General features: G+C 39.6%; 1 protein-coding gene across 3 annotated transcripts in view; it reads right to left on the bottom strand.

Moving 5' to 3' along the window:
* The window catches only part of kcnq4 (potassium voltage-gated channel, KQT-like subfamily, member 4), a 61270-nt gene that overhangs the window by 18533 nt on the left and 20728 nt on the right, over window positions 1-22009 (bottom strand). For all 3 annotated transcript variants that reach the window (XR_014772028.1, XM_084738774.1, XM_084738775.1), the window contains exons 2-5: window positions 2565-2655; window positions 1251-1377; window positions 942-1117; window positions 215-340 (exon numbers count right to left, since the gene is read on the bottom strand). Coding sequence is in view for 2 of the 3 variants with exons in the window: in XM_084738774.1 (XP_084594900.1) it covers window positions 215-340; window positions 942-1117; window positions 1251-1377; window positions 2565-2655 (520 nt within the window). In the remaining variant the exon portion in view is untranslated. The remainder of the gene's footprint in view (window positions 1-214; window positions 341-941; window positions 1118-1250; window positions 1378-2564; window positions 2656-22009) is intronic.

Genomic DNA, 22009 nt, shown 5'->3' with positions numbered 1-22009 from the left:
CAAAACTGAAAAAGAAAGAAAGAATCATTATGAGCATTATTATTATTAATGTTTGTTTGTACTATTCCCAAATGTCTTATAATTATTAGATGCCCTCTTATGTTTGTATTGCCTAATGCCGTCTTGTTTCTTATCTGTCTCTTCTTGTTTATAAGACAATATTGATGACTTAAGTAAAATCTTATTCCTTCAGCCACAGAGATGTGGTACTCACAGTCCCCCACCAGAGGGAGTCTGCATAGGTGTTGAAGTCTGTGTTGATGTCTTTTTCTGCCAGGTAGACGAGGAAGGAGGCGAAGATCAGCACCAGGAAGCCTATGTACCAGGCTGTAATCAACTCCTGAGAGAGAGACAGAGAGGTACGGTATCAATCACACCTGTCAGCAGCAGCAACAGCATCTTCACTGTCATAATCCCTGCTGTCATTACCGTATCACTATCATCATTATTGGATAAATTCCCATCATCATCACATTTGGCTTTCACTCTGACTTGGCTGCACGGCTCAGCTTTAGACAGCTGATGCATCAATTCATCATCATCACCACCAGCAAACTGTTGTGCAGCCGACCGGTGGGTGTCAGGTGTTTGGGTCAGCACAAAAACTAACAACTAATTGCCAAAAATGAGCAGCTAAAGGAGCATTTGGTGTTTGAGGGCAGGTAACAGATAGTCATCAGTAGACCCTTTGCATATTCCTCAACACAGACATTTATTCAGTTATTTACCCCATTAGTAACTATCATGACCACCATTGGCAGCCTTTTATTAACCAGCCCTCAGCCTCCTTTCTCATTGCAAAATAATCCACAATGCTGTATGTGGCTACCATGAATTAAAGTACCTTAAATTTTCAATGTCTGCACAACTAACAGTGTCTATAAACAAACCAGAGAAAGTGTGTTTCTGTAGTATAGCATGACTATATTTAGCATTCCCACCTTGCTGTGAGCATAAACCACTGAGCCCAGTAGTTTCCAGGTGCCTCCTCGTCGGTCCATACGAACCATACGCAAGATCTGCAGGAAGCGCATGCTGCGCAGGGCTGACGTAGCGAAGATGTTGCCCTGCGTCCCCGCTGCTATCACCGCCAACGATGCCACAAATACTATAAAGTCTGCAGAGATGACGTTCAGAGAGTCATTATGAGAAGACAAGATCTGACTTCTGGATTTTTAGCGTGAACACACACACAGGACTCTGACGTGGGTTTGTGTATTGTTCACACACACACAAAAACACACACTAACCTATGACACAGAACGGCTTCCTGGCAAATCTCAGCCGTCCCTGCCATCCACGGTATCTGCAGCAACAGCCAGCAGCCCAGATCCTGATGAAGTACTCCAACCCAAACACCACAATCATCACAAACTCCTGCAAAGCACACGCACACACACACACACGCACACACACACACACGCACACACACACACACACACACACACACACACATACACACACACACACACACACACACACACACACACTCAGTCAGTGGCATGCACCAGTCAAGTGAGCAAAACAAAACCTACCCAAGAACTTTTCTGTATGTGTTTGTTTTTTCTTTTAAAGTCAAATAAAAGTAGTTTCAAGGTGGAGCTGCAAAGATAAGTTGATTGAAAGAAAATTTGTCGCTGACTATGTTGATGATCGATTAATCCTTTCAGTCATATTTCAAGCAAAAACGTCAAACATTCGCTAGTTGCAATTTCATAAATGAAATGATTTGGAAAAAAATACTGTTAGGATTACAGATCCTACTTTTGATTTCGATCCACTTCAGATTTAGCTCATTTCGATCAATTTTCAATTTGGACCCGAAGCTGAGACACCCTTAATGTCTGCTGACATGGTCAGAATAAACTGGTGAAATGATGCATATATTCTTGAGATGATTTACATGCTCTGTTTAATCAACTTTATTACAAAGCAAGAACTGTTAAATGCATTCACTTTTTATCCTATAAAAGATTCTTTTAAAAGATTAAAAATGATTAAAGTTATAACAGAGCAGTCACAGCCTATTAACACACCACTCTGTCTTTTCTCCATCTCTTTGTCTTTCTTGCTTTCAGGTTTCCAGACTGCACGGGCAGTTTAAGGTGCGCTGAACCAATCTGTCATTAGAGCAAATGTTCGTGTAAGTAAAGTCCACTAATGGCTGATTGCCTGCTAATGGCCGGGTGATTGATCGAAAGAGTGAACGGAGGGAATGTGAAAGTCAAGAGTTGGACCATTAAATAACACGTAAAGATGAGCAAGGTGGGAAGAGAGAGGGGGGGAGTCAGGTGGTTCAGAAGGAGAAAGCGAGTGTCCATTACCTTTCAGAGGAAGAGGGGAGATTATGGGATAGCTATTAGGATTAGTGGATCATGTCTGTGATTTCCTGCGCTGTCAACAACACCTGAATCTTCCCACCTGCTTACGAGGCTGTCTCTGCCTCTGCCAGCAAACAAATCAACACATACGCAAGCACATGCAGATACGCCGCACTAGGTGAGATGCCAGCATATGAAAATAGATGCTGAAGTAGTCATGTATGTGTGTGAAGGGTTATTTACCAGGATGAAGAGGCCTTGGTTGGCGAACTTCTGGTGTTCTTGGATGGTGGAGAACACAGACAACACCAAGCAGCTGAACACCAGCACGAAACTGAAACACATAATTACACGCAGGTCAGTAAACACATCTCAAAATACACACATCAGAAATAAGAACACACGTGGGGTTTCATTAATCATTAATGGACTGAATAAAACTAATTAAAAATGCTTTGTTCGCTCTCTGAGTGATTAATCAACAGAGAAAATTGCAAATAGAAAGGATTTGTTGATCCATAACAGATTACAAGCACAGCATGCCAGGTCATATATGGGCAGTGGCACAAAAATCAGAGAAATCTAACAATGTTTATGTGCTTTATGTTAATCAATGTACAGTTTATATGAAATGACAGTAATCATATAGAGTAGTTTCACCACACTCAACACTGAACCTTAAAGTCAAGTCAGTTTATTTATACGACCCAGTATTACAAATCAAGAGGCTCTATAATCTGTTCAGCATACGACACCCTCTGTCCTTAGACAGATTCACTGTATTTGGTTTCATGTCCACTGCACTAGGGATATTAATGATTAATCATTAATCGATTAATCACTGTCCAGAATCTAGCAGATTAAAAATGTATGAATCTATTATTGATCAATAGTCTAGAAATGGCCGAAACTGTGCCTCATTTGGTATTGTTTTGTCTGGTGGAGCCATTTGCTGAAAATAAACTTAAAATTGGGAAAAAAGAGAAAAAAACCAAAAAAAAGTTTTTAATTTGCAACCCTATTATAAACTGGACAGTAGACAACATCTGCAGATGTGCCAAGAGTTAAGGGGATAGTTTGGATTTTTTAAAGTGGTTTTGTATGATGTACTTATCCACAGTTTGGAGAAGCAGCAGGAGTAACATACTGCTGTGGACACGGTCAGCAGCAAAACACAGTTTAGTCACCTAAAAATGGTCGATAAGGTATATTAAGGACATTTACTATTCTTTAACTTGCTGTCAGCCAGCCTTGTTCAACGGGAAACTGGCAGTAACGGTAGATCAGCCATTATCATATGTTTTTGCTAAGTCTGGTGGATTTGGTGAGAGCAATATTTGGTTTATATAATGGTGTTTTCCCATCAGAAAAGGCAACAAGGTTAAGTGGCAAAAAATATTTTGGATATGGCTTTTATTCAATAATGATATTGATTTCTTTTTTAAATGGCTCAAATATTTTTCAAATATAGTTTGTTGCTGACTCTGTCGACAGCAGACCACTTGGCCTCCGACCACAGGTCTCCTCTCTGCTTCTCCAAATTGGGGGCATATCGAACACCACCTACTGCAGATAATACACTGACTATGGATAAGTACCTCATACAACCCCACTTCAAAAAATCCAAACTATCCCTTTAGGAAATACATGTTAAAATGCACACTAGAAAAGTATACTGTACTGTAAGATGACTGGTATTTTACTGAGACTCTGCAGCTCTTGTTGGGATAAAAATTACTGTCTCACAGAAGTAATGGCCACTTCAGTCTGGAGCTCCTCCAGAATAAAACACAACATAAATTCCAGTAAATTGTGTCCTACGTTCAAGGTGCTCTCATGTTAGTATAAACACTTTGTCTCTACCATGACACTGGAGAGGCAAAAAGTCTCCATTAGATAATCTCCATCATTAACCTGAGTTCAAAACAAGAGAGAGACAAATTTTTTGGTTCTGTTGAAGCACACAATTGAAAAAAAAACTGTCCAACATCTTTTTAAGTTGCCAAAAATGTTCCCACATACATTTCTAGTTCATAGTAAAAATTCTCACATTGCACCCAGGATGCAAATTCCTCTTTTCAAAGAAAAATGAAAGCCATGAGAGTTCCCTCATGATCAGATCTTTTTAGGGAACAAGCTACAAACTACCTGTCAAATAGCAAGTGTTCCTTTTCAGAAAAATGTCCCTCACTAAAGATGATGCATTGACTTTAACTTCAAAGTAAAAACATTTATGTTTTAAATGGTGTGCTGCAGAAAAGAAAAATGTTGGCACTTATGTAGCAACGGCCACAGTGTGTCCCACTTAACCAGTGGAAAAAAGTTATTGTTAGATGCTGTTTCAGTGGAACCGAACGACAGCGAGATTAAAAGGATCTACGGTGTGACCAGACGGGAGAGTTGTGGAATTTTGTTTCAGATAAAATTAGGAAATAATGACCATTTTGTATATTGATTATTTATCAATCATTATATCGTTGGTATTATTCTGTTATCCTTAATAATTTGCTTTTTCTTTTATTGATTTTTCATACATTTCACATTCTTTTTTATTGTAGGAGCTCCTAGTAGCTGAAAAAGTATATAAAAGGCAGGAGGGTGGAATTTACTCAAATATATTAAAATAAAATAAAGTTAAGTATTATTATTATGTGAACATAACAAGTCTTCTGCAACTTCTATTCAATCAGGGAGTCTCACTAAGATCAAGAGGTAGCTGAAAAAAAAAAGAACTAGCCTTCAAGAGACATTATGAAGACAGACAACCAACAATGAAGTGATAAAATAACTACTAAAATACACGGCTCATAAAAATATGACATAATAAATCAAATACTGTATCCTTTGTAGCACATTTTATTTTATTTCCTATGGTTAATAATGCAGCAGCTAGTACGCAAAGTTCTGTATTTCTTATAGTTTGCATCATGGCGTGACCTTATAGTCTACAAAACATGTTTTTTGTGACTAAAAATATTGTTAGAGAAAAGAAAAGACTTTGCAGTTTAGGCCCAAATGATGTTCCATTAACATAAAAGTGAAAAAGCACAGTTCCACTAAGTTGAGTTCAAACTGAGTTCACCAAACTGAGATGACCTTGGTGATCTTGTGGACAGACTAGCACCATAAGTTACATAAATACGCTACAGTTAAGATTAGTTTTAGTTTAGTCAAAACATGGCTGATAATCACAGTGGAACCCTAAAAATATACTGTAAACTGAAGTGTTAGTTGTCCCTAAAATGTTTGCTGACTTCAATCTCCTCATGTATGACACCTTTACTGCTGCTCAGTGACAAGAACCACGGCACCTATAAAAATATATTTGAGACCAGAGAATTATTGTATGAGAGAGACTCTGAAGTGAGAACACACTCCAGCACCGCCTGCCCTCTTTGCCATGTGAATAGCGAACAGCGAGGAAGGATTAGCCAGGTGGCAGCTGCCGGTCCAGCTGGTCTAGATGTCAGCACCCAAAGTTAGAGAACACTTGTTGGACGCTAAACCAATTCTCATGGTCTCACACAATGGTGCCCTTTCTCTTCAATTAGTAATGCGATCAACAAGTCTCTCACCAGGCTAATGTGTGTGAAATGAAATGCATTTTAAGCATTTGAGTTAAAAAGCTGCTTAAAAAATGAGCGCAAGTCAAACAACAAAGCAGCAGTGAATAGTTGCTGCTAAGAAACAGAGAATAGGAAGAGAAACTTGCAACTCATAAAAAAAAAATACATGTATTCAGTAGATCTGATAAGAAAGGCTCATTTCCCCTCATGCTGCAACCCTCAGAGAGTGAGGATGTTTGATATGTTAGTCGTGCATCAGCCAGTGATGTAGAACAACAGGAAGGAAGAGAGAAGAGATTTTATCCTACCCCCTCTTGACTAACTGTCTGCAAGAACAAACAAATTACCAGAACAGACTGTTACGTACGTGTTAGCGTTACATGTTATAGAGCGGTGCATTTCTGCCGTTACTAAGGGTACGTGGAAAAATTTTAAAGAAGCTCAACTAATTTGAAAATATAGCAATTGTGATTTATTACAAAAATATCTACATTTGTGTTTCGGAGAGAAATAAAAATCCAAATGGAAACAGCCAAACTGGTGTGACGCTAATCTTGTGTAAATTTATTGTCACAATAACCAGTATGCTACCAGCTACAACAGGCTGACTGCACAGTACACACCCACCAACCTGTCTGTCAGAACATTTTGCAGTTAGGAGTGCATGAAAGCTAGTTGACAAGCTTACAGAGAAGTAAAAAAAAAATAGAGATAATGGATAAGTGGTTTAAATAGTTAACTAAAAGGTGATACAATATGCAACAATTATCCTGAACAAATGGATAAAAAGATATAAATAGCTAGTAGTAAGTAATAGATGAACAGTTAATTTGTTAGCTAAACATAATGGATACACAAGTTAAAAAAGTTAGCTAAAAGTAACGTATAAGAGGCTTAAATAGTTAGCTAAACTAATGCTTAAATGCTTACAATAATTGGCTAGTAATGGATAAACAGTGAAATAGTTAGCTAAAAATAATGGATTAACTGAAATACTTAGCTAAGAATCATGTATAAACAGTTAAAGTCATTGGCCGATCTTAATGGATAAGCTGTTGACATAGTTTGGCAAGGCTGATGGATAAATTAATAAAATATTTAGCTAATGCATTAATGGTTGAAATTGTTAAAAGTCAAATGAATAACTGGACAATATATTATCAAAGCAGAATTTCTGGTGCAAATATTTGATTAGAATCTGTCAGTTGTGATTCATATGGTCAACCTGCTGAATGCTGTGATCTCTTTTCTCCATCTTACACTACATATAAAAACACTGGTTTGTCATCACACGTGTGAGGAGTCAATGAATGAGAAACTTCTCAGACTGTTTTTGTTCCGTCTGCCTGCCCGGCCACAGTTTCCAGATGGCGACACACTACAAATAGAAAGACAAAGTAGATCTTTGACAGCTAAAAAGACACCAGACATGAAGCGTGAATAAACAGACACCCCCAAATTACTACTGTATATTTTTCAGCCCAGTGGTGCATACACGGAGAAGACTTTGTGCTTCAGCCACGGTGGAGATACTTCGAAAAAAACACACCCAGATGACTCTCTGCAAACAATGCATTTTGGTCGTTCATCAACTGAGTAATGTGCTGACTAAACTAGCTGTCTTTTTCCCCTCAATTAACTGAAAGCACTGTGTGTATTTCCATAAGGAGGAGATTAGTTGGGGAGGCATCTCAGGTGGTTTCTTTCATTGACTTGTGTTTTATGACAGGAAACAAGTTACAGCACAGATAGCCGGATCGACAGCTTGGCTTTGACAAAATGCAGACGCAACATTCCCGTTGAAATAAGTTATGAAAGCAATGCTGCATTTACCTGAATATAATAGTATCCCTTACATACAGTGGCTCCAAAACACTGCAATGAGTTACTGCCAACACGGCTCACCATATCTGTTTATGCAGCGATGTTTGCGTAGTCACAATGTAGGATTCTGCTGGGTGTCGTGTAACAAACCCCTAAAACCTCATCCCATTCAGACCACAAGACACAGGCAGGCCTCAATTCACTATACCTGCCTGCCAAACTCACATATGGACGCAAAATACCACTTACACCATCCACAATGAAGTAAATGTCAGTGTCCTGCGTTGTTATAGACGAAGTGGAAATGGAAGTATACCAAAAATGATTCACAATGATTAACAGTTTATTTCAAGGACTTAAAGGTCTACTGTATAAGATTTATGGAGATCTGTTGACATAAATAAATTGTAATATTCATTTGTAGTTTTATTACTAGTAGTTTTCATCAGTGTATAATCACCTGATCACCTGAGTATCCTTGTGTTTTTGTTACCTTAGAATGAGCTGTGTATATCTACAGAGGGAACGATCCTCTTCTATGGAGGCTGACATATTGAACCACCAAGTTTCTACTGTGGCCCAGAATGGATAAACCAGGCACAGGCTCTAGATACGGCCTTCTGCAATTTTTGTTTCACAGGAGGGAGGGTGAGGCGAGGTATTTGCAATCTACAAGCTCACCGCCAGATGCCACTAAATCCTACACACTTGTCCTTTGAGGGATTTGAATATTCTATGGTTTTATTATTGTTACTTGTCATAAATTAATTGAAAAGATCAAATCAACAAGCTATTGTTAAGCTATTATTTATTAGCCATGCTAGCAATGTGGCTTTACAGGTGGCAACATCAGTCTGCCAGTCAGTTTGATCAAGACTGAAATACCTCAACAACTAACAGATAGCCATGAAATTTGGTTCACATATTCATGGTCTCTGAAAATAAAAATGAAAATAACTTAGGTGATCATCTGACTTTTCCCGTTGCACAGCCTTTAGATTGACACATTCATCTAGGATGAATTATAATAACTTTGATGATTCCTGACCTTCATCTAGCACCATCATGAGGTCAAATTTTTCATTATTGCAATACTTTGGTTCACGAGCAAATACCTCAAAAAACCATCCCATCAGCCTCAGCTGTACTTTTTGTTTAGTGCTAACAGCCAAATAGCATTCGAAAATACTAAACTAAGTGAACAAGTGAACATGGTGACCATCATTCCTACCAAATATCAACATATTTTGTCATTGCGAGCATGGTGATTATCATGGTGATATTAGCATTTACCTCAAAGCAACTCTGTAAAAAAAAAAAAATCAAAGTACGGGTTAAATAACTTGTTCCCAAGATGGTTTCTGTCATTTTAGATAGTTCTTATCACACTGATGTTTGTTCGACTGTTTGTTTTTCTCATCAGTTTGGGTTCACTTTGTTGCTTGATGCAATAAAAAGGTGGTTTTTGGTCATGATTGACAGCTGAGCTCTGCTTATGATGGAGTTGGCGAGTATGGGCAGGACCTTGAACCTTGATCACCGCTGCACAGATTTTGGCTCCAAATGACACTACCAGTGCAAGATGGCGGCACTCGTATCCAGGATATTTAGGATACATTTTTGTACCGTGAGTGTTAGTGGACACACAGCATCCATCTTTATTTACGTCAATGTTGCCAAATGCTGTGGATGCTTTGTCCTGTTAACAGTTTTAGGACAACAATGGGGCTCTATAGCACAGTAAACACACTAAACTATATCAGGCTTTGACCACACAGAAAATATTTGTCAGTAGAATCAGTTCATTGTTGGTTTTGGTTATCTCATCAGATATGTTAGAAAAATATAAATACAGACCAGACATCCTGTGATTAGGCAAGCATCTCAAGACTTAAAACACTCACTATCAAAAAGATTACTGCTAATGTTATGATATCTTGTACAAATCTTCTAAGCGCTGAGAAACATTAATCCTGTTTTAACCAATCATCTATAGTGACTTCTACATAATTTATAAATGGAAATCCACAAAAGTTGTCCTCTCTGATCACCTCGTCTTAAGTGTTTAGCCACAGTTCCTCATACGGCATGGAGACCTGGGAACGCCCGCCAAGACGACGCCTCTGCTTGTATCTGCTTTGCTCTCCCCAGTGAATAAATTAATGTATAAATAAACAAATGCATTAATAAGTAAATACATAAATAAATGAAACAGATGATGAGACTATTAGGCTGTGTGGAGAGAGAGAGAGTCGCGTTTCTGCTGAGGGCACACTTTCCCCACCATTGCCCCACCATCCACCCTAGTACCACCATCCCCTCCTCCCTCCTTTCAGGGAAATGTCAATTAAAAATAAAGCATCAGTCGAAATCCACCAAATCAGCAGGGTTGGTCTCATGGGGACGTCTGCTCAGCTCTGAGTACTTTACTGACGTGCCTAAACAAAATATCTTCATATTGAAATATTTCAATAAAGACATCTGGAGAGGAATCATAGCTTGGAGAGGAGTAAATATCATAATAAACATTGTTCTCAGTGGAAAGAAAATGAAACAAATCACCGAATATTGGCTTACACGTAAGTATCACAATGCAGGAGAGTGTCTTATCTTCTACAACCAGCCTGAGATGTGACCCAACCAGGGGTGAAGCAAGGATAAAGTGGAGTAAAAGCTTGACTGATTATACAAAATATAAATGGACATTTATTTACAGATCCACCACACGCCATGTAGCAAATCCAAGGCCCTCATGATATAATGAATAAAATAATTTAGGAAAGTCAGCTGCTCAGGAGGTTCACTATAAGGCTGTCTGCATTAGTAATTGCCCCAGAACTTTTTAGAAAGAATAATGCATGCTCTGCTATATACGAAGAATATCTGACTTTTCTCCAAAAGCTGGCTGTGTGCAATTTGTCTCATGGACACAATAAAAATGCAAGCACAGTGAGACATACAAAGAAAGACAGAAGAAAGAAAGGACACATAACTCTTTGCATGATCATCTGCGCAACTGTTATTCACCCACAGGTACAATATCTCTCCTGTGAACTGCTAGCCAATCACTGCTACACACCACAAGTCTCTGTATGTATAAAGTGCATACAATTTGGCTCAGGGCCTGTAAAGCTCCAGAGGGCCATTGGGCTGCTAGTGGGGCAGACAACAAATAAATGTACAGCAGCAGCCTACAGAGCAACCAGATTGCTTTTAATGGAAGCTAGGCAGGGTGCTTTTACTGCTGTTTTCCTGTAAGCATACATAAGTGAAAACTGAGATCTCACATTTCTTTGACTGGCCTGTCACAATATTTGAGTGAGATAAATGGGTATAACCAGTGCTAATAAACATATATGACTTTGTGTAATGCTGTATTACACAGTGTGTGCTTGTGTTTGTGTGTTCCTGTACATGTTTGTGAGGTTAGCGCTCTCCACTCCGTGCCACTCACCGTGCCCGGCGGGAGAGTAGTGGGAGAAGACTGTGTGAGAATGCACTTTTGATTGAATCACCACTGGATGATAAAGCTGCTATCAGTTACACACAACAGAGGAGGCGGAGGGAGAGGAGGGAAGAAGAAGAAGACTGAGAGGGAAGATGCAGAGAAACAGAAGAATCTGAGTTAGAAAGATGTGAAGACAGACGCTTGACAATTCAAGCAGTATGGTTACATGTACATTAGTATCCTGGGGCAGACTTATGATCAATTCTGACCTTAAGTATGATTTACATAGAAAACCACATATAATTAGGCATAGTGATTTATAAAACCTTTATAAAACCATTACTATATGCTGTTTACAAGTTTCATTATTAGAAGGTAGGTCAGCTGAATTTATGTGAATTATTCATATAAATACCTTCTGCTCCCAGTGGTCTCTGGAGCGGACAGATTATATCAAACTCGATATGATGTATACAGTTCTTATCATTTATCAGGATAGATCAGGAGGACATACACTTCAAAAAGTGCTGTCTGTGTGTGTGAATTATTTCACAGTTGAAGTTAGCATCTATTGAATAAATATTTTCAATAACATAATTTATTTCAAAATAATTTAGCAGGGGGTGCAACTTCATGTATATTTTGTTAGGATGGACAAGCCCAAAGCTTTGTTTGTTAACCTCCTATTTAATTCACTGAAAAATACGTGTTGCCTTTTCTCTTTTGGTTCATGGCTCCTCCTGACCTCAGCTGTGCTGATTGTAAGTTAATATGAGATTTATAGCTCACAGGTGTGTAAGTTATATATAGGTTTCTTCTTCTTCTTAGAACCTGCATCTTAAAGCATACTGTAAGAAACGATCTTACAAGACTAAGTTCTAATATAAATCCATGAGTATTTTTATAAATGAGGGCCCTAGTTATATTAGCTTTTTGCAGTATGTGGGGTATGTTTTGCGAATCTGAACAGTTTAGTTTCAGAATCCTGGATAAGACGTTACCTCAGTATCCCCCCTTCCAACCTTAAATCATCTACTGCTGATAGAAACCAGGATGCTATGGCATGTGAACACCTTATCCAGGTTTCAGAAAATCTCATAGTGGTTGAGATGGTGAGAAATCACTCACTCACCTGCAGACTGACGATCAGAAACCTTGACACTGTTATGATCATGTGTACTGGGATATGAATATCCAGGTTTTTCATGTTCAGTGCATGTTCAATGCAAACACCTTCAAAACCAGGATACAAAACCAACATGTAAACGCAAAAAGAGAAAGAAAGAGCTGCCTGGAACAACGGTGTGAAAAGTGAGAGAAAACTGGAAAAAGGAGAGCAAGTAAAGGACATTAAGTGAAAAGGCCCCAAGGTCATGTCACTACACAGTACCTGTACCTTACATGTACATGTAAGTGCACGTGTACGTCTATGTGTATGTGCGGCGCCAGCCCTGATCGATAAGGTTCTGACGACAGCTTTCAGGAATTGACCCACAATCTGTGCACACGCGGCAGGTAAACAAACACACAAACAGAAGGAGAACACACACACAGTCCAATTATTGAACACACAATTGCAGTGACACCTTCCACAAGGACATACACAGGTAAACATATAGACCTGCTTAAACACACACCTAAAAAGGCTCATTTAGAACATGAGATTTATTTATAGTGGAGGCTGACAGACATGTATGATCCTGTGTCAAATGTCACCTTGGAAACTTTGTTTGCAAAACTGCAACAGACACACACCTTCCTCCATAAACAATGCTAACAAGCAGCTCACAAACAAGCAATCCAGAGGGCTCGAGCCCTGTCCGGAGAGGGGTAAAGGGAGGAAAGAGGTGAGTTAATGGAGACTGAGGAGGAGGAGTGAGCGTGTCGTGAGCAAAGAAAGTGAAGGGAGGGAGGGAGAGGAGAAAGAGAGGAGAAAGGTGGAAACAGTAGAAAGATATTAATAGCATTTCTCTCTCTCCTTAAATAGCAACTGCAGACAAAATGTGTGCGCAGGTAGGCTGCAGGGTACAGCTCAGAACAGGCCGGTCTCCGGTCCTCCTGTTAGTTACCCCCTCCTCCTCCTCCTCCTTCTCCTTCTTCTGGGACAGCAAACTTTTCGAAGCAGGGACAAAAACCAACAACACACAAACCAATAAGAGATGAAAAGTGCTTTTTCACGAGGAAAGAAGCTGACGGAGCGATTCAGGGGCTGGAGTACTGGCGCACGCCCCAGGAAGAGTAAAAGGGAAGGGAGAGGAGGGGAGGGGAGAAAACCTGACATGAGAGTGTTGTGTTAAAACGAGAGGAATGTGTTTGTTTTCTTCAGAATACCACAACCTTCAGGAATATTACGTGACTAGATCAATTATTTACACAACAGAAAAAAAGTTGTGTAATGAGCGTTGGTCACACAAAGGTGCAGCTTTGGCAGTTTGCATCACCTACCGGACACTTCCACACAAATAATTTGCTATATTACGTACACAGACTCTTCACACACACACACACACACACCTACTGTTCCGCAAGACAATGTCACACACACACACACACATTCACACACTCACAAAAGAGCCACTGACTGCCATGCTGTTCCATCGTCTGTCCTGCATTTCAAACAGAGTGCCAATTAGACTGATACATTTTCCTTGCTGGAGAATGTCACTCCCAGTCACAGCAGCCATGAAAGTATCTGCCATCAACGCACACACGGAGCTTTGCGCTCTCACTCAGCCAATGTTACATCACTTCATAATTGAGTCCTTTGTTCCCCGCTCTTGATTCATTGAAACTACTCCTTTAGCTGCATAAAACATCAGGCAAACAGAAGGCTTCTTCCTTCCACTGAATGCTTGTTCCTGGCTCTCTGCAACCCTGCTGCACACAGTGATATTGAAGTATCACACACAATGGATTAAAGTCCTGCAAAATGAACTTCCTGCAGTCTTTTAAGCAGCTGTGAGGATGTCAGTGATTTATCAGCATCTTCAGACAATACAAAGAAACATTTCAGCAACTCTTTCCCAGAGAATGAGGCTTAATTACGCGAAAACAATCCATGAATTCCAAGTGACATTTCCAATAACGATCTGGTTGTTTTCCAGCGTTTTATAGCTCGGAGGCATTATTCCAAATGCAATCATTTCAGAATAATTAGACCATGAGCAGGACAGAAAACACTTGAGCACAAACTTCTTTGTTAAAGGACCAGTGTGTAGGATTTTGTGGCATCTAGCAGTGAGCTTGAGGATTGCACCACGCCTCACTCTCCCCTTCCATACATGTAGAACCTACAGTTGCTGCAAAACTCACTGCTCATGGTGGTGGCCTTTTGTAGATATAAACAGCTCATTCTAAGGTTACAAAAACACAGAAATTCTTATTTTAAAGTTATTATACAGAAATGAAACATCCTTATGAATATTATATTCCATTTCTGCCATATTCTGCTGAACTTAAAAACATATTTTCTTAACTATAGGCTAAAAACATGTTATTCTAGAAATATTAATATGAATATTATATTAATATATAAAATATTAATTTCAATGAAGAAGCAAACATGCTGAATACAGTCCAGAAGCTTCACTTAAGAAAAGATATCCTTTAGAAACATAATCCATAATTTTCTGCAACTGCTAATCAGGATCATGGGGGGCTAAAGTCAATACCAGTATGCACTGGGTAAACAGGAGAGTACACCAGTGACTAGTCCATCTCTGTAAGAAACCTTGAAATACCAAGTCACAGAATTCTTAAACGGTCAGTGAACTGAAACTTGTTCCCCTCCACATTCTTCTGAAGTCGGAATGATGGAGGCTGCGCCTGGCAACTTCTGTAACTTTCTGACACAGACAGCACAACGAGCACGCCCATTTAACACTTTAACACCCATTTTCTCTCTCGCGCTCTCTTTTTTCATTCTTCACACAACCTTTACCTCGTTTTTTGCATGTGTAAACGAGCGCAACACCATAAATGCATTTCAGGAGAGATTAAAAAGAGATCCTTATCCTCTTTTGCAGGAGTAATTGCATAAAGACTACAAAGACATGCAATAGTCACCAAGATCCTGGACAGAGATCAGAGAGATGGTAGAAAAGTCACAACAGTTTTGCCTTGAGATTTCATCTGATTTAATGTTATAGTTAATTTTAATGCATACTAATACTACTACTAATAGTTCTGGTGATATCTGCCATAGAGATGTCTGCTTTCTCTACGATCTACTGGGACTAGATAGCAATCAGCTTGTAGCAGCTAAAAAATACATTTAAAAAAAAACTCAACAGCGATGTCTATTCTGGAGAAGATGACCCAGTTACTTAAGATAACCTACAGACCTTGTTGTGAGCAGTTACACGTTGGAACTATTTTCTTTCAACCAAACTACATCAGCCAAACGTATAACTGTGCCAGCGAGCTCAGTGATACTAAAGTTACAGCTCAGCGAGGAAGACACCCTTAATGGTAAACATCTTGTGCTGTCACAAGCACGAGCCTCTCGTTCATGACTAGATGCGTGTTTCTTCATGCTCTTGATGCAGTTGGTGGATGTAGTTTGGTAGAAAAAGTTCCTACATGAAACAGCTCACAACTGTATGTCTGTGGGTTATCTTTAGCAGCCGGGTTATGACTTCTGAAAAGGGACATTTCTGTTAAGTTTTTCCATTTTTTAATTTTTTTGTTTTCATTTTGAGCTCCACAAACCAAGTGCCATCTACAGTAGTTCTATTATACTACAAAAATGGCAGAAATGTCTATGGCCGGTATCTCCACAACTCAGCATTTTATTTGTGGGTGAACAATCCCTTTTACCACCATTGTTTTGCCTGGTTGTTCACAACAAAGACCAACCAGCAGGACTCAGATGATTTTATGTACATACTGGTAAAAAATCTAATACAGTGCTCACTGTAGAATAGATCTTGAGTGATAAATCAGTCAGGCTGTACTGTCGGGTTAACCTATACAGAGAAAATATAAAGGGCATGGTCTTGGTGTCCTCAGTGGTTCTGACAGTACATGTACATCAGACCACACATACGGGAACATTTTCCAAGAAAATCTGATGTGTGCCACAAATTAGAGATATGACCCCTTCATTTGTTTTGAGAAAAAAAGGATTCGAGAAAAGAGAGTGAGCTCAACACGCCAGAAGTTGTTAATATGTATTTTAGAGTAGAGGAACATCATTTTTGATAATGTAGAATAATAACAACAAAACAGAAGTGATAGAAATGTACTACACCACAAACAACAGGCACAAACTGCTTTGACCGCTTACCGCAGCTGTTGCTGTAAATGTCTCCTCTGTGTACTTAATCTTTCATATCTGCACCCTGAGTATTACAAAGCCCTCCTCTCATCATCAGCCTCGTTTCATTAAACAAATTGATTTATGCATCATAATTAAGCAGCATTTAATTTTTCCGTGACACACTAAACCTCCAATTTTGTATCTGTGCAGATACATTAAATTCATGCGCTGATTACACACACGGTCTGATAAACGTATATATATTAAGGAAGATTGTACTTGACACTGTGGTTTCCTGTGACTCAGGGACATGACTTTCTGCAAATATGAGGTACGGATGGTTAGAGACTGAAGAAATATGTCCAGTGATGTCACGTATCTAACTAGTAAATGGAGCGAAATGAAAGTATAACCACAGAGGAAGGAGAAATTCATGATGTGAGAAAAAGGTTTCATAAGGGCTGGATGTAACCAGAGCTGGATTAATAGTAATTACACACAATTTTTTGGTGATTGGTGATGCTTTGACCTGCTGGGAATATCAGATGAGTGCGGTTTATGACATCAGGACAATTTGGTGTGAAACTGTCCACATAAATTATAGAAGATTTATGTGAAAAAGAGCTGCGGAAAATGAAGCCATGTGATTTATATGCATAATATTGACATCAGTTGTCCACTAAGGTGGAAGAAATGGTGACCATCATAAAGACCTGAGTGAGCTTATAATCAGACATAAGCACCGACCCTCCCCCACACACAAATCTATGATATTCTCCATTGTTTCTGATGCTTTTTCTGAATTCCTGCTCTTTGCTATCCTGTTGTCAGTGAACTGTACTACACAAAGCTTGGAGATGCAACTGAGGTGTTGAGAGAGCTCTGACATTTAGCTGTGGTATTGTTAGCACCAGCTAGCCAATTAGCACAGTCTACTAACCCTTTAGTACTGTAGGTGCACCAGTGTGCTCTTATAACGCTGACGTTTCACCACTGAATCAGTGAGTAAGCTCAACCTTCACACAGCTTGGATCAGCAGGGCTGGAGGTTGGGTTGGGAGAAGGGTCTTTGTGGTAACATTTAATTTTGGTTTAGGTGTGCATAAGACATCACACTGCCATGACCATGTCATGATGACCATGAAGGTGTCAGTAAGTGTCATTCAGTCACTTATGTAATATTTTATGCAAAGTTGACATTATTTGATTCTTGGCACTTCTGAATATTTACCATCCTCATCAAATTTTGCACGAAAAGACTCAACATGAACCAGAAAACACATCGGTAGAAGTTAGGACCCAACCATGTGACCTGCCAGAGGTTTATTGAAAGTGAAACCCCCCACGACCCAAAATACACGTACATCCTACACTCCGTTACCCCCCTCCTTGACCAGGACTACGACTGAATTTCAGGCCAATCATCATTACTCTGTGACAGGTCTAATCTTGTTACCATGGCAGCGGGGATCTCCAGTGATGGATTACAGAGGTTTGGGGGCATCTCTCGAGGATTGAGACACAACAAAAAGAAAGCAGTGACTGTAACATTTGAACTTGGGGTAATGGGATTGGCCCCAGCAGTTTGAGGCACGGGCTGTGAGAAAGTGTGCCGGGGTCACACACAACGCCGGTGGTCAGCGGATCTCGAGGAAGGGCTGACAGGATTTACAGAGGACACAATGGCTGCAGTAATGTGAAGGCCACCATTACTAATACCAGAGGTTGAGGGCATTTAAAGCACTGTGTGAAAATGATCTATGATCCCAGCTGAATGGTGTTGTGATGCTGTTTGTGCAACTCGTGAGTTCAAATGCCACATATTTTGAGATAATTCTCAAAAGTCAATTTGAGACAGTGAACATTTAAGACTGACTGAATATGGATTTTAAAGGTGAGTCAAGCCAAATTTTATTTATACCCCAATATCACAAATCACAGGAGGCTTAACAATGTGTACAGTGTGCTACACACTGTAGATCCTCAAAAGAGAAACGAAAAACTCCCCTAAATAACCCTATCAGTGGGTAAAAATGGAAGAAACCAGGGAGCCACCGAGGAGGGATCCTCCTCCCATGATGGACAGACTTCCAAAATGATGTCACAAGTACAGGACAGAGAAGCAAAATCACATTAAATACAGAATATGACAATAAAATTTCCGATACATAAAAATATAAAATAGATACCAATATTGATATTTGAGAGTTAAAAACTACTTGTTAGTGACAGTTTTTGAATTACTGTATTATTTTTGATGGTTCCCAAACAAAAAGCTAAGCGATAGGCTGACTCTCAGTCACTCCGAATAAAAAGCAAACATGTGCTCTCCATGATTTATAGATAAATATTTAACTTAAAATAAACAATGAATGTAATTAAATGGACTAATATGTTTCAGATTCAGTCCAACTCTGTTGAGGGCTGAAATATATTAAGCCTGATTGCTGTAGCACATCTTTGAGCTCACTGTGTCTGTGCTCTTTGTGGCCATAATGTTTGTTTTGTTTTGGACTGTTTCCTCCTGCACTCTGATAGGATACTCACTCCTCTCATTTCAGACTTGTCTCCAAGTTCTCTACTACACGGGTATCTTGTTTTGGACTACAACAGAATCAAGGTGTTGCATTGTGGAAGTATTAGCAGAAAGCAATTTTTATTTTTTTTCTCCCATTTTGCACATTTTTTTGAAGTATAGGTTAGATATGCAAGTAGTTAAGTCAACACACGCACCCTGTTAAAACACATCATCTTTAGAAAACCATCTCTGCAGTACTACCACTCTGTTGTCAGTTGGCAACCAAGGCAGTGACCCCATGACCTCATGACTAGAGTTCCTTCTTTGATGGCGATGTCTCAGTTGGTATGGGACAGATATGCCGTAGTTATAGAGGTGGTGACTGAGGACCCAGAGTCAGCTTCGCTATCTGTCTGCTAATGTTATCTCTGCTGTGATTAAAGTCAAACACTGGTATCCAGATCACATCACATGGAGGGGCTGCACTGTGTTTCTCCTCAGTCCAGTGTCAGTGCTGTCAAACCAGATGTTTGTGTCTCTGTGTGTCTTTGTGTAACTGTCAGTGTCTTTATGTTATGTGTAATTTTATGACAGAGTCCAGATCCTTTTCTTACATCACCCTCCAGCAAAGCCCTGCAAACAACACCACATTATAAACAAACATGCCACACACGCAGCGACTTTGCCATTTTTGACCACCACTTCCTGAGCTTCACCTTAAGTTTCAAACAAAATATGTTGGCCAGTACTGGAGCTGTTTTTTTGTTTGTTTGTTTGTTTGTTTGTTTGTTTTTTACTAACTTTGGTGTCTCCCCAGGACCCAAACTTACAAAAATGCACATTGGATTGCCAGAGAAAGTGATATGGAACAAAACACAGCATGCATTTAAGATGCAAATCCCCAGTTCTAAAAAAAAAATGTGTAAAACATACATGAAAACAGAATGTAATGACTCATAAAATCAGTTTTGAGTTGTATTCAGTTGAATACAAGATCATTTATTGTTCACACTGATAAACTAATTTTTAATTTGATGCCTGCAACAAGTTTCAAGAACTTGGCACAGTGGCAACAAAAGACTGGGGAAGTTGTGTAAATCTCAAAAATGTTTAAAACATTCCACAGGTAAACAGGTTAACTGGTATCAGGTGACAGTAACATGATTGGGTATTAAAGGGACATCCTCAAAAGGCTCAGTCATCCACAAGGTGAGGTTCACCACTTTGGGAAAAACTGTGCTGTCTAATAGTCCAACAGTTTAAAAATAAAAATGTTTCTCCACACAAAACTACAAGGAATTTAGAGATTTCACCATCTACAATCCATATCATTCAGAGAATCCAGAGAAATCTCTACACATAAGGGCCAGTTCAAAAACCAACATTGAAAGAGGTGACCTTTGACTCCTTAGGCGGCACTGCATTAAAAAGCCACATAATTGTACAAAGGATACTACAAAACATTGTTGGTAAACACAGTTTGTCACTGCATCTGTAAATGAAAGTTAAGACTCTATAATGTAAAGAGAAAGCCATATAGCAACAACATTCAGAAACGCTGCAGACTTCATCTTAGATGCACTGATGCAAAGTGGAAAAGTGTGCTATGGTCTGATGAGTCCACACTTCAGATTGTTTTCGTAAATCATGGACATCGTCAAATCCAGGCTAAAGATGAAACCACACCAACACACATGGTGTGGGGAGTGTTTTGAGTCACAACCCTACGTCTGGGAATCACTGCTAAGCAATCTGACTTGAACATACCGTTAACGTGGGCAAAAGAGTACAACTAACAGAGGATGTCATTGTAGGATAAAGTTCACTGTTGCCGCATCCGCTTACAGTAAATTCAATGTTTTTACTTGAACTACACTGAACCGTATCACTCTAAAAAAAACTGTTGACCCTTATTCAGTTATAGCACAGGAATTACGTTGTCAACACTCGGAGTTGGCCAAAATTTTGGGTCATAAATATCTCATCTGTGCACAGTGTACTGTAGTGTTATTTTTTCCCCTCTGACACACATCCCCCAGCGGGCTAACAAAAACATGAAGCAGGATAAAGAGCATTCATTGAGTTTACACTTTCTGTCCACAGAACAAGTCCGTCCTTCATGTTACTGGACTGGATACTCAGACATCAGTGTTCACTTTCAAGATATTAGTGTCATACCAAACCAATTATGTTCAGGACTGAAATACCATAAATATCACATTTTAAGTCTCCTATTGTCTCTTTCAAAGCCCCTTTCTTTTCTTACATTCACTTTCCCAGTCTCACACAAACGTCTCTCCTGTCTCCTCCCCTTGTTTCCTCCTCCTCCTCCTCTCTGAAGTGTAGCTGAAGCAGAGCCAGGATCAGAGTGGACCACTTGTGGGACTCTCAGCCTCACCCTCTCCCCTCTTTAACTCATTACAACCAATTAGGTGACAGGCCAAGGAGGGGAAGGGGGGATGAGAGAGGAGATAACACTCTTATGAATTATTCATCCCTCTGCTGAATCTCACCCTGCTCCTGCTTTCTCACTGCCCAGACCTCTTAGTTCCCATTCTCTCTTTACTGTCCCTCTGGTCTCTCACTTGTCTCTCTCACAGACTACGGCCAGGGTATGCTTGAAAGGAACAACTTGACATAAAGTGTCCAGTGCCCAGCGTTTCCCCAGAGATCGAAAAGTCATTGGCACACGAAAAGGGACAGAAGCAGGTGTCTGAGGAATGAAAGACAGAGCTTTAGAGAGAAGTTTGAATCATGCTTACTTTCTCATGTCTGCATACGTGTCTGCAAACACGCCCATTAGGTGGGCGTGTTTGTCAAAAGTTACCAAAATTGTCAAAATGCAGCCCCTCCAATTCCAGTGTCTGAAAGGCGTCTTAGGGCCTTTAACACAAGTGCAACCCAGGTCTAACCTAAGGTTCATGTTTTTGCTACACTGCATACATTTAATCCAGTTAATTTGTTGGTTTCACACTGCAATTATGTGACCGCCCTCAGAAACTATACATGATATACTTCTGTCCTGTTGTCATCACCTACCTCTTTGATTTGGTCTTCCAAAAATGCCAAAAAT

This window comes from Lutjanus erythropterus, chromosome 16 (assembly GCF_056507025.1).
Source record: "Lutjanus erythropterus isolate fLutEry1 chromosome 16, fLutEry1.hap2, whole genome shotgun sequence".
NCBI lineage: Eukaryota > Metazoa > Chordata > Actinopteri > Lutjaniformes > Lutjanidae > Lutjanus > Lutjanus erythropterus.
Note: the sequence above shows the minus strand (reverse complement) of the source record. Positions and strands in the feature narration are given on the sequence as shown.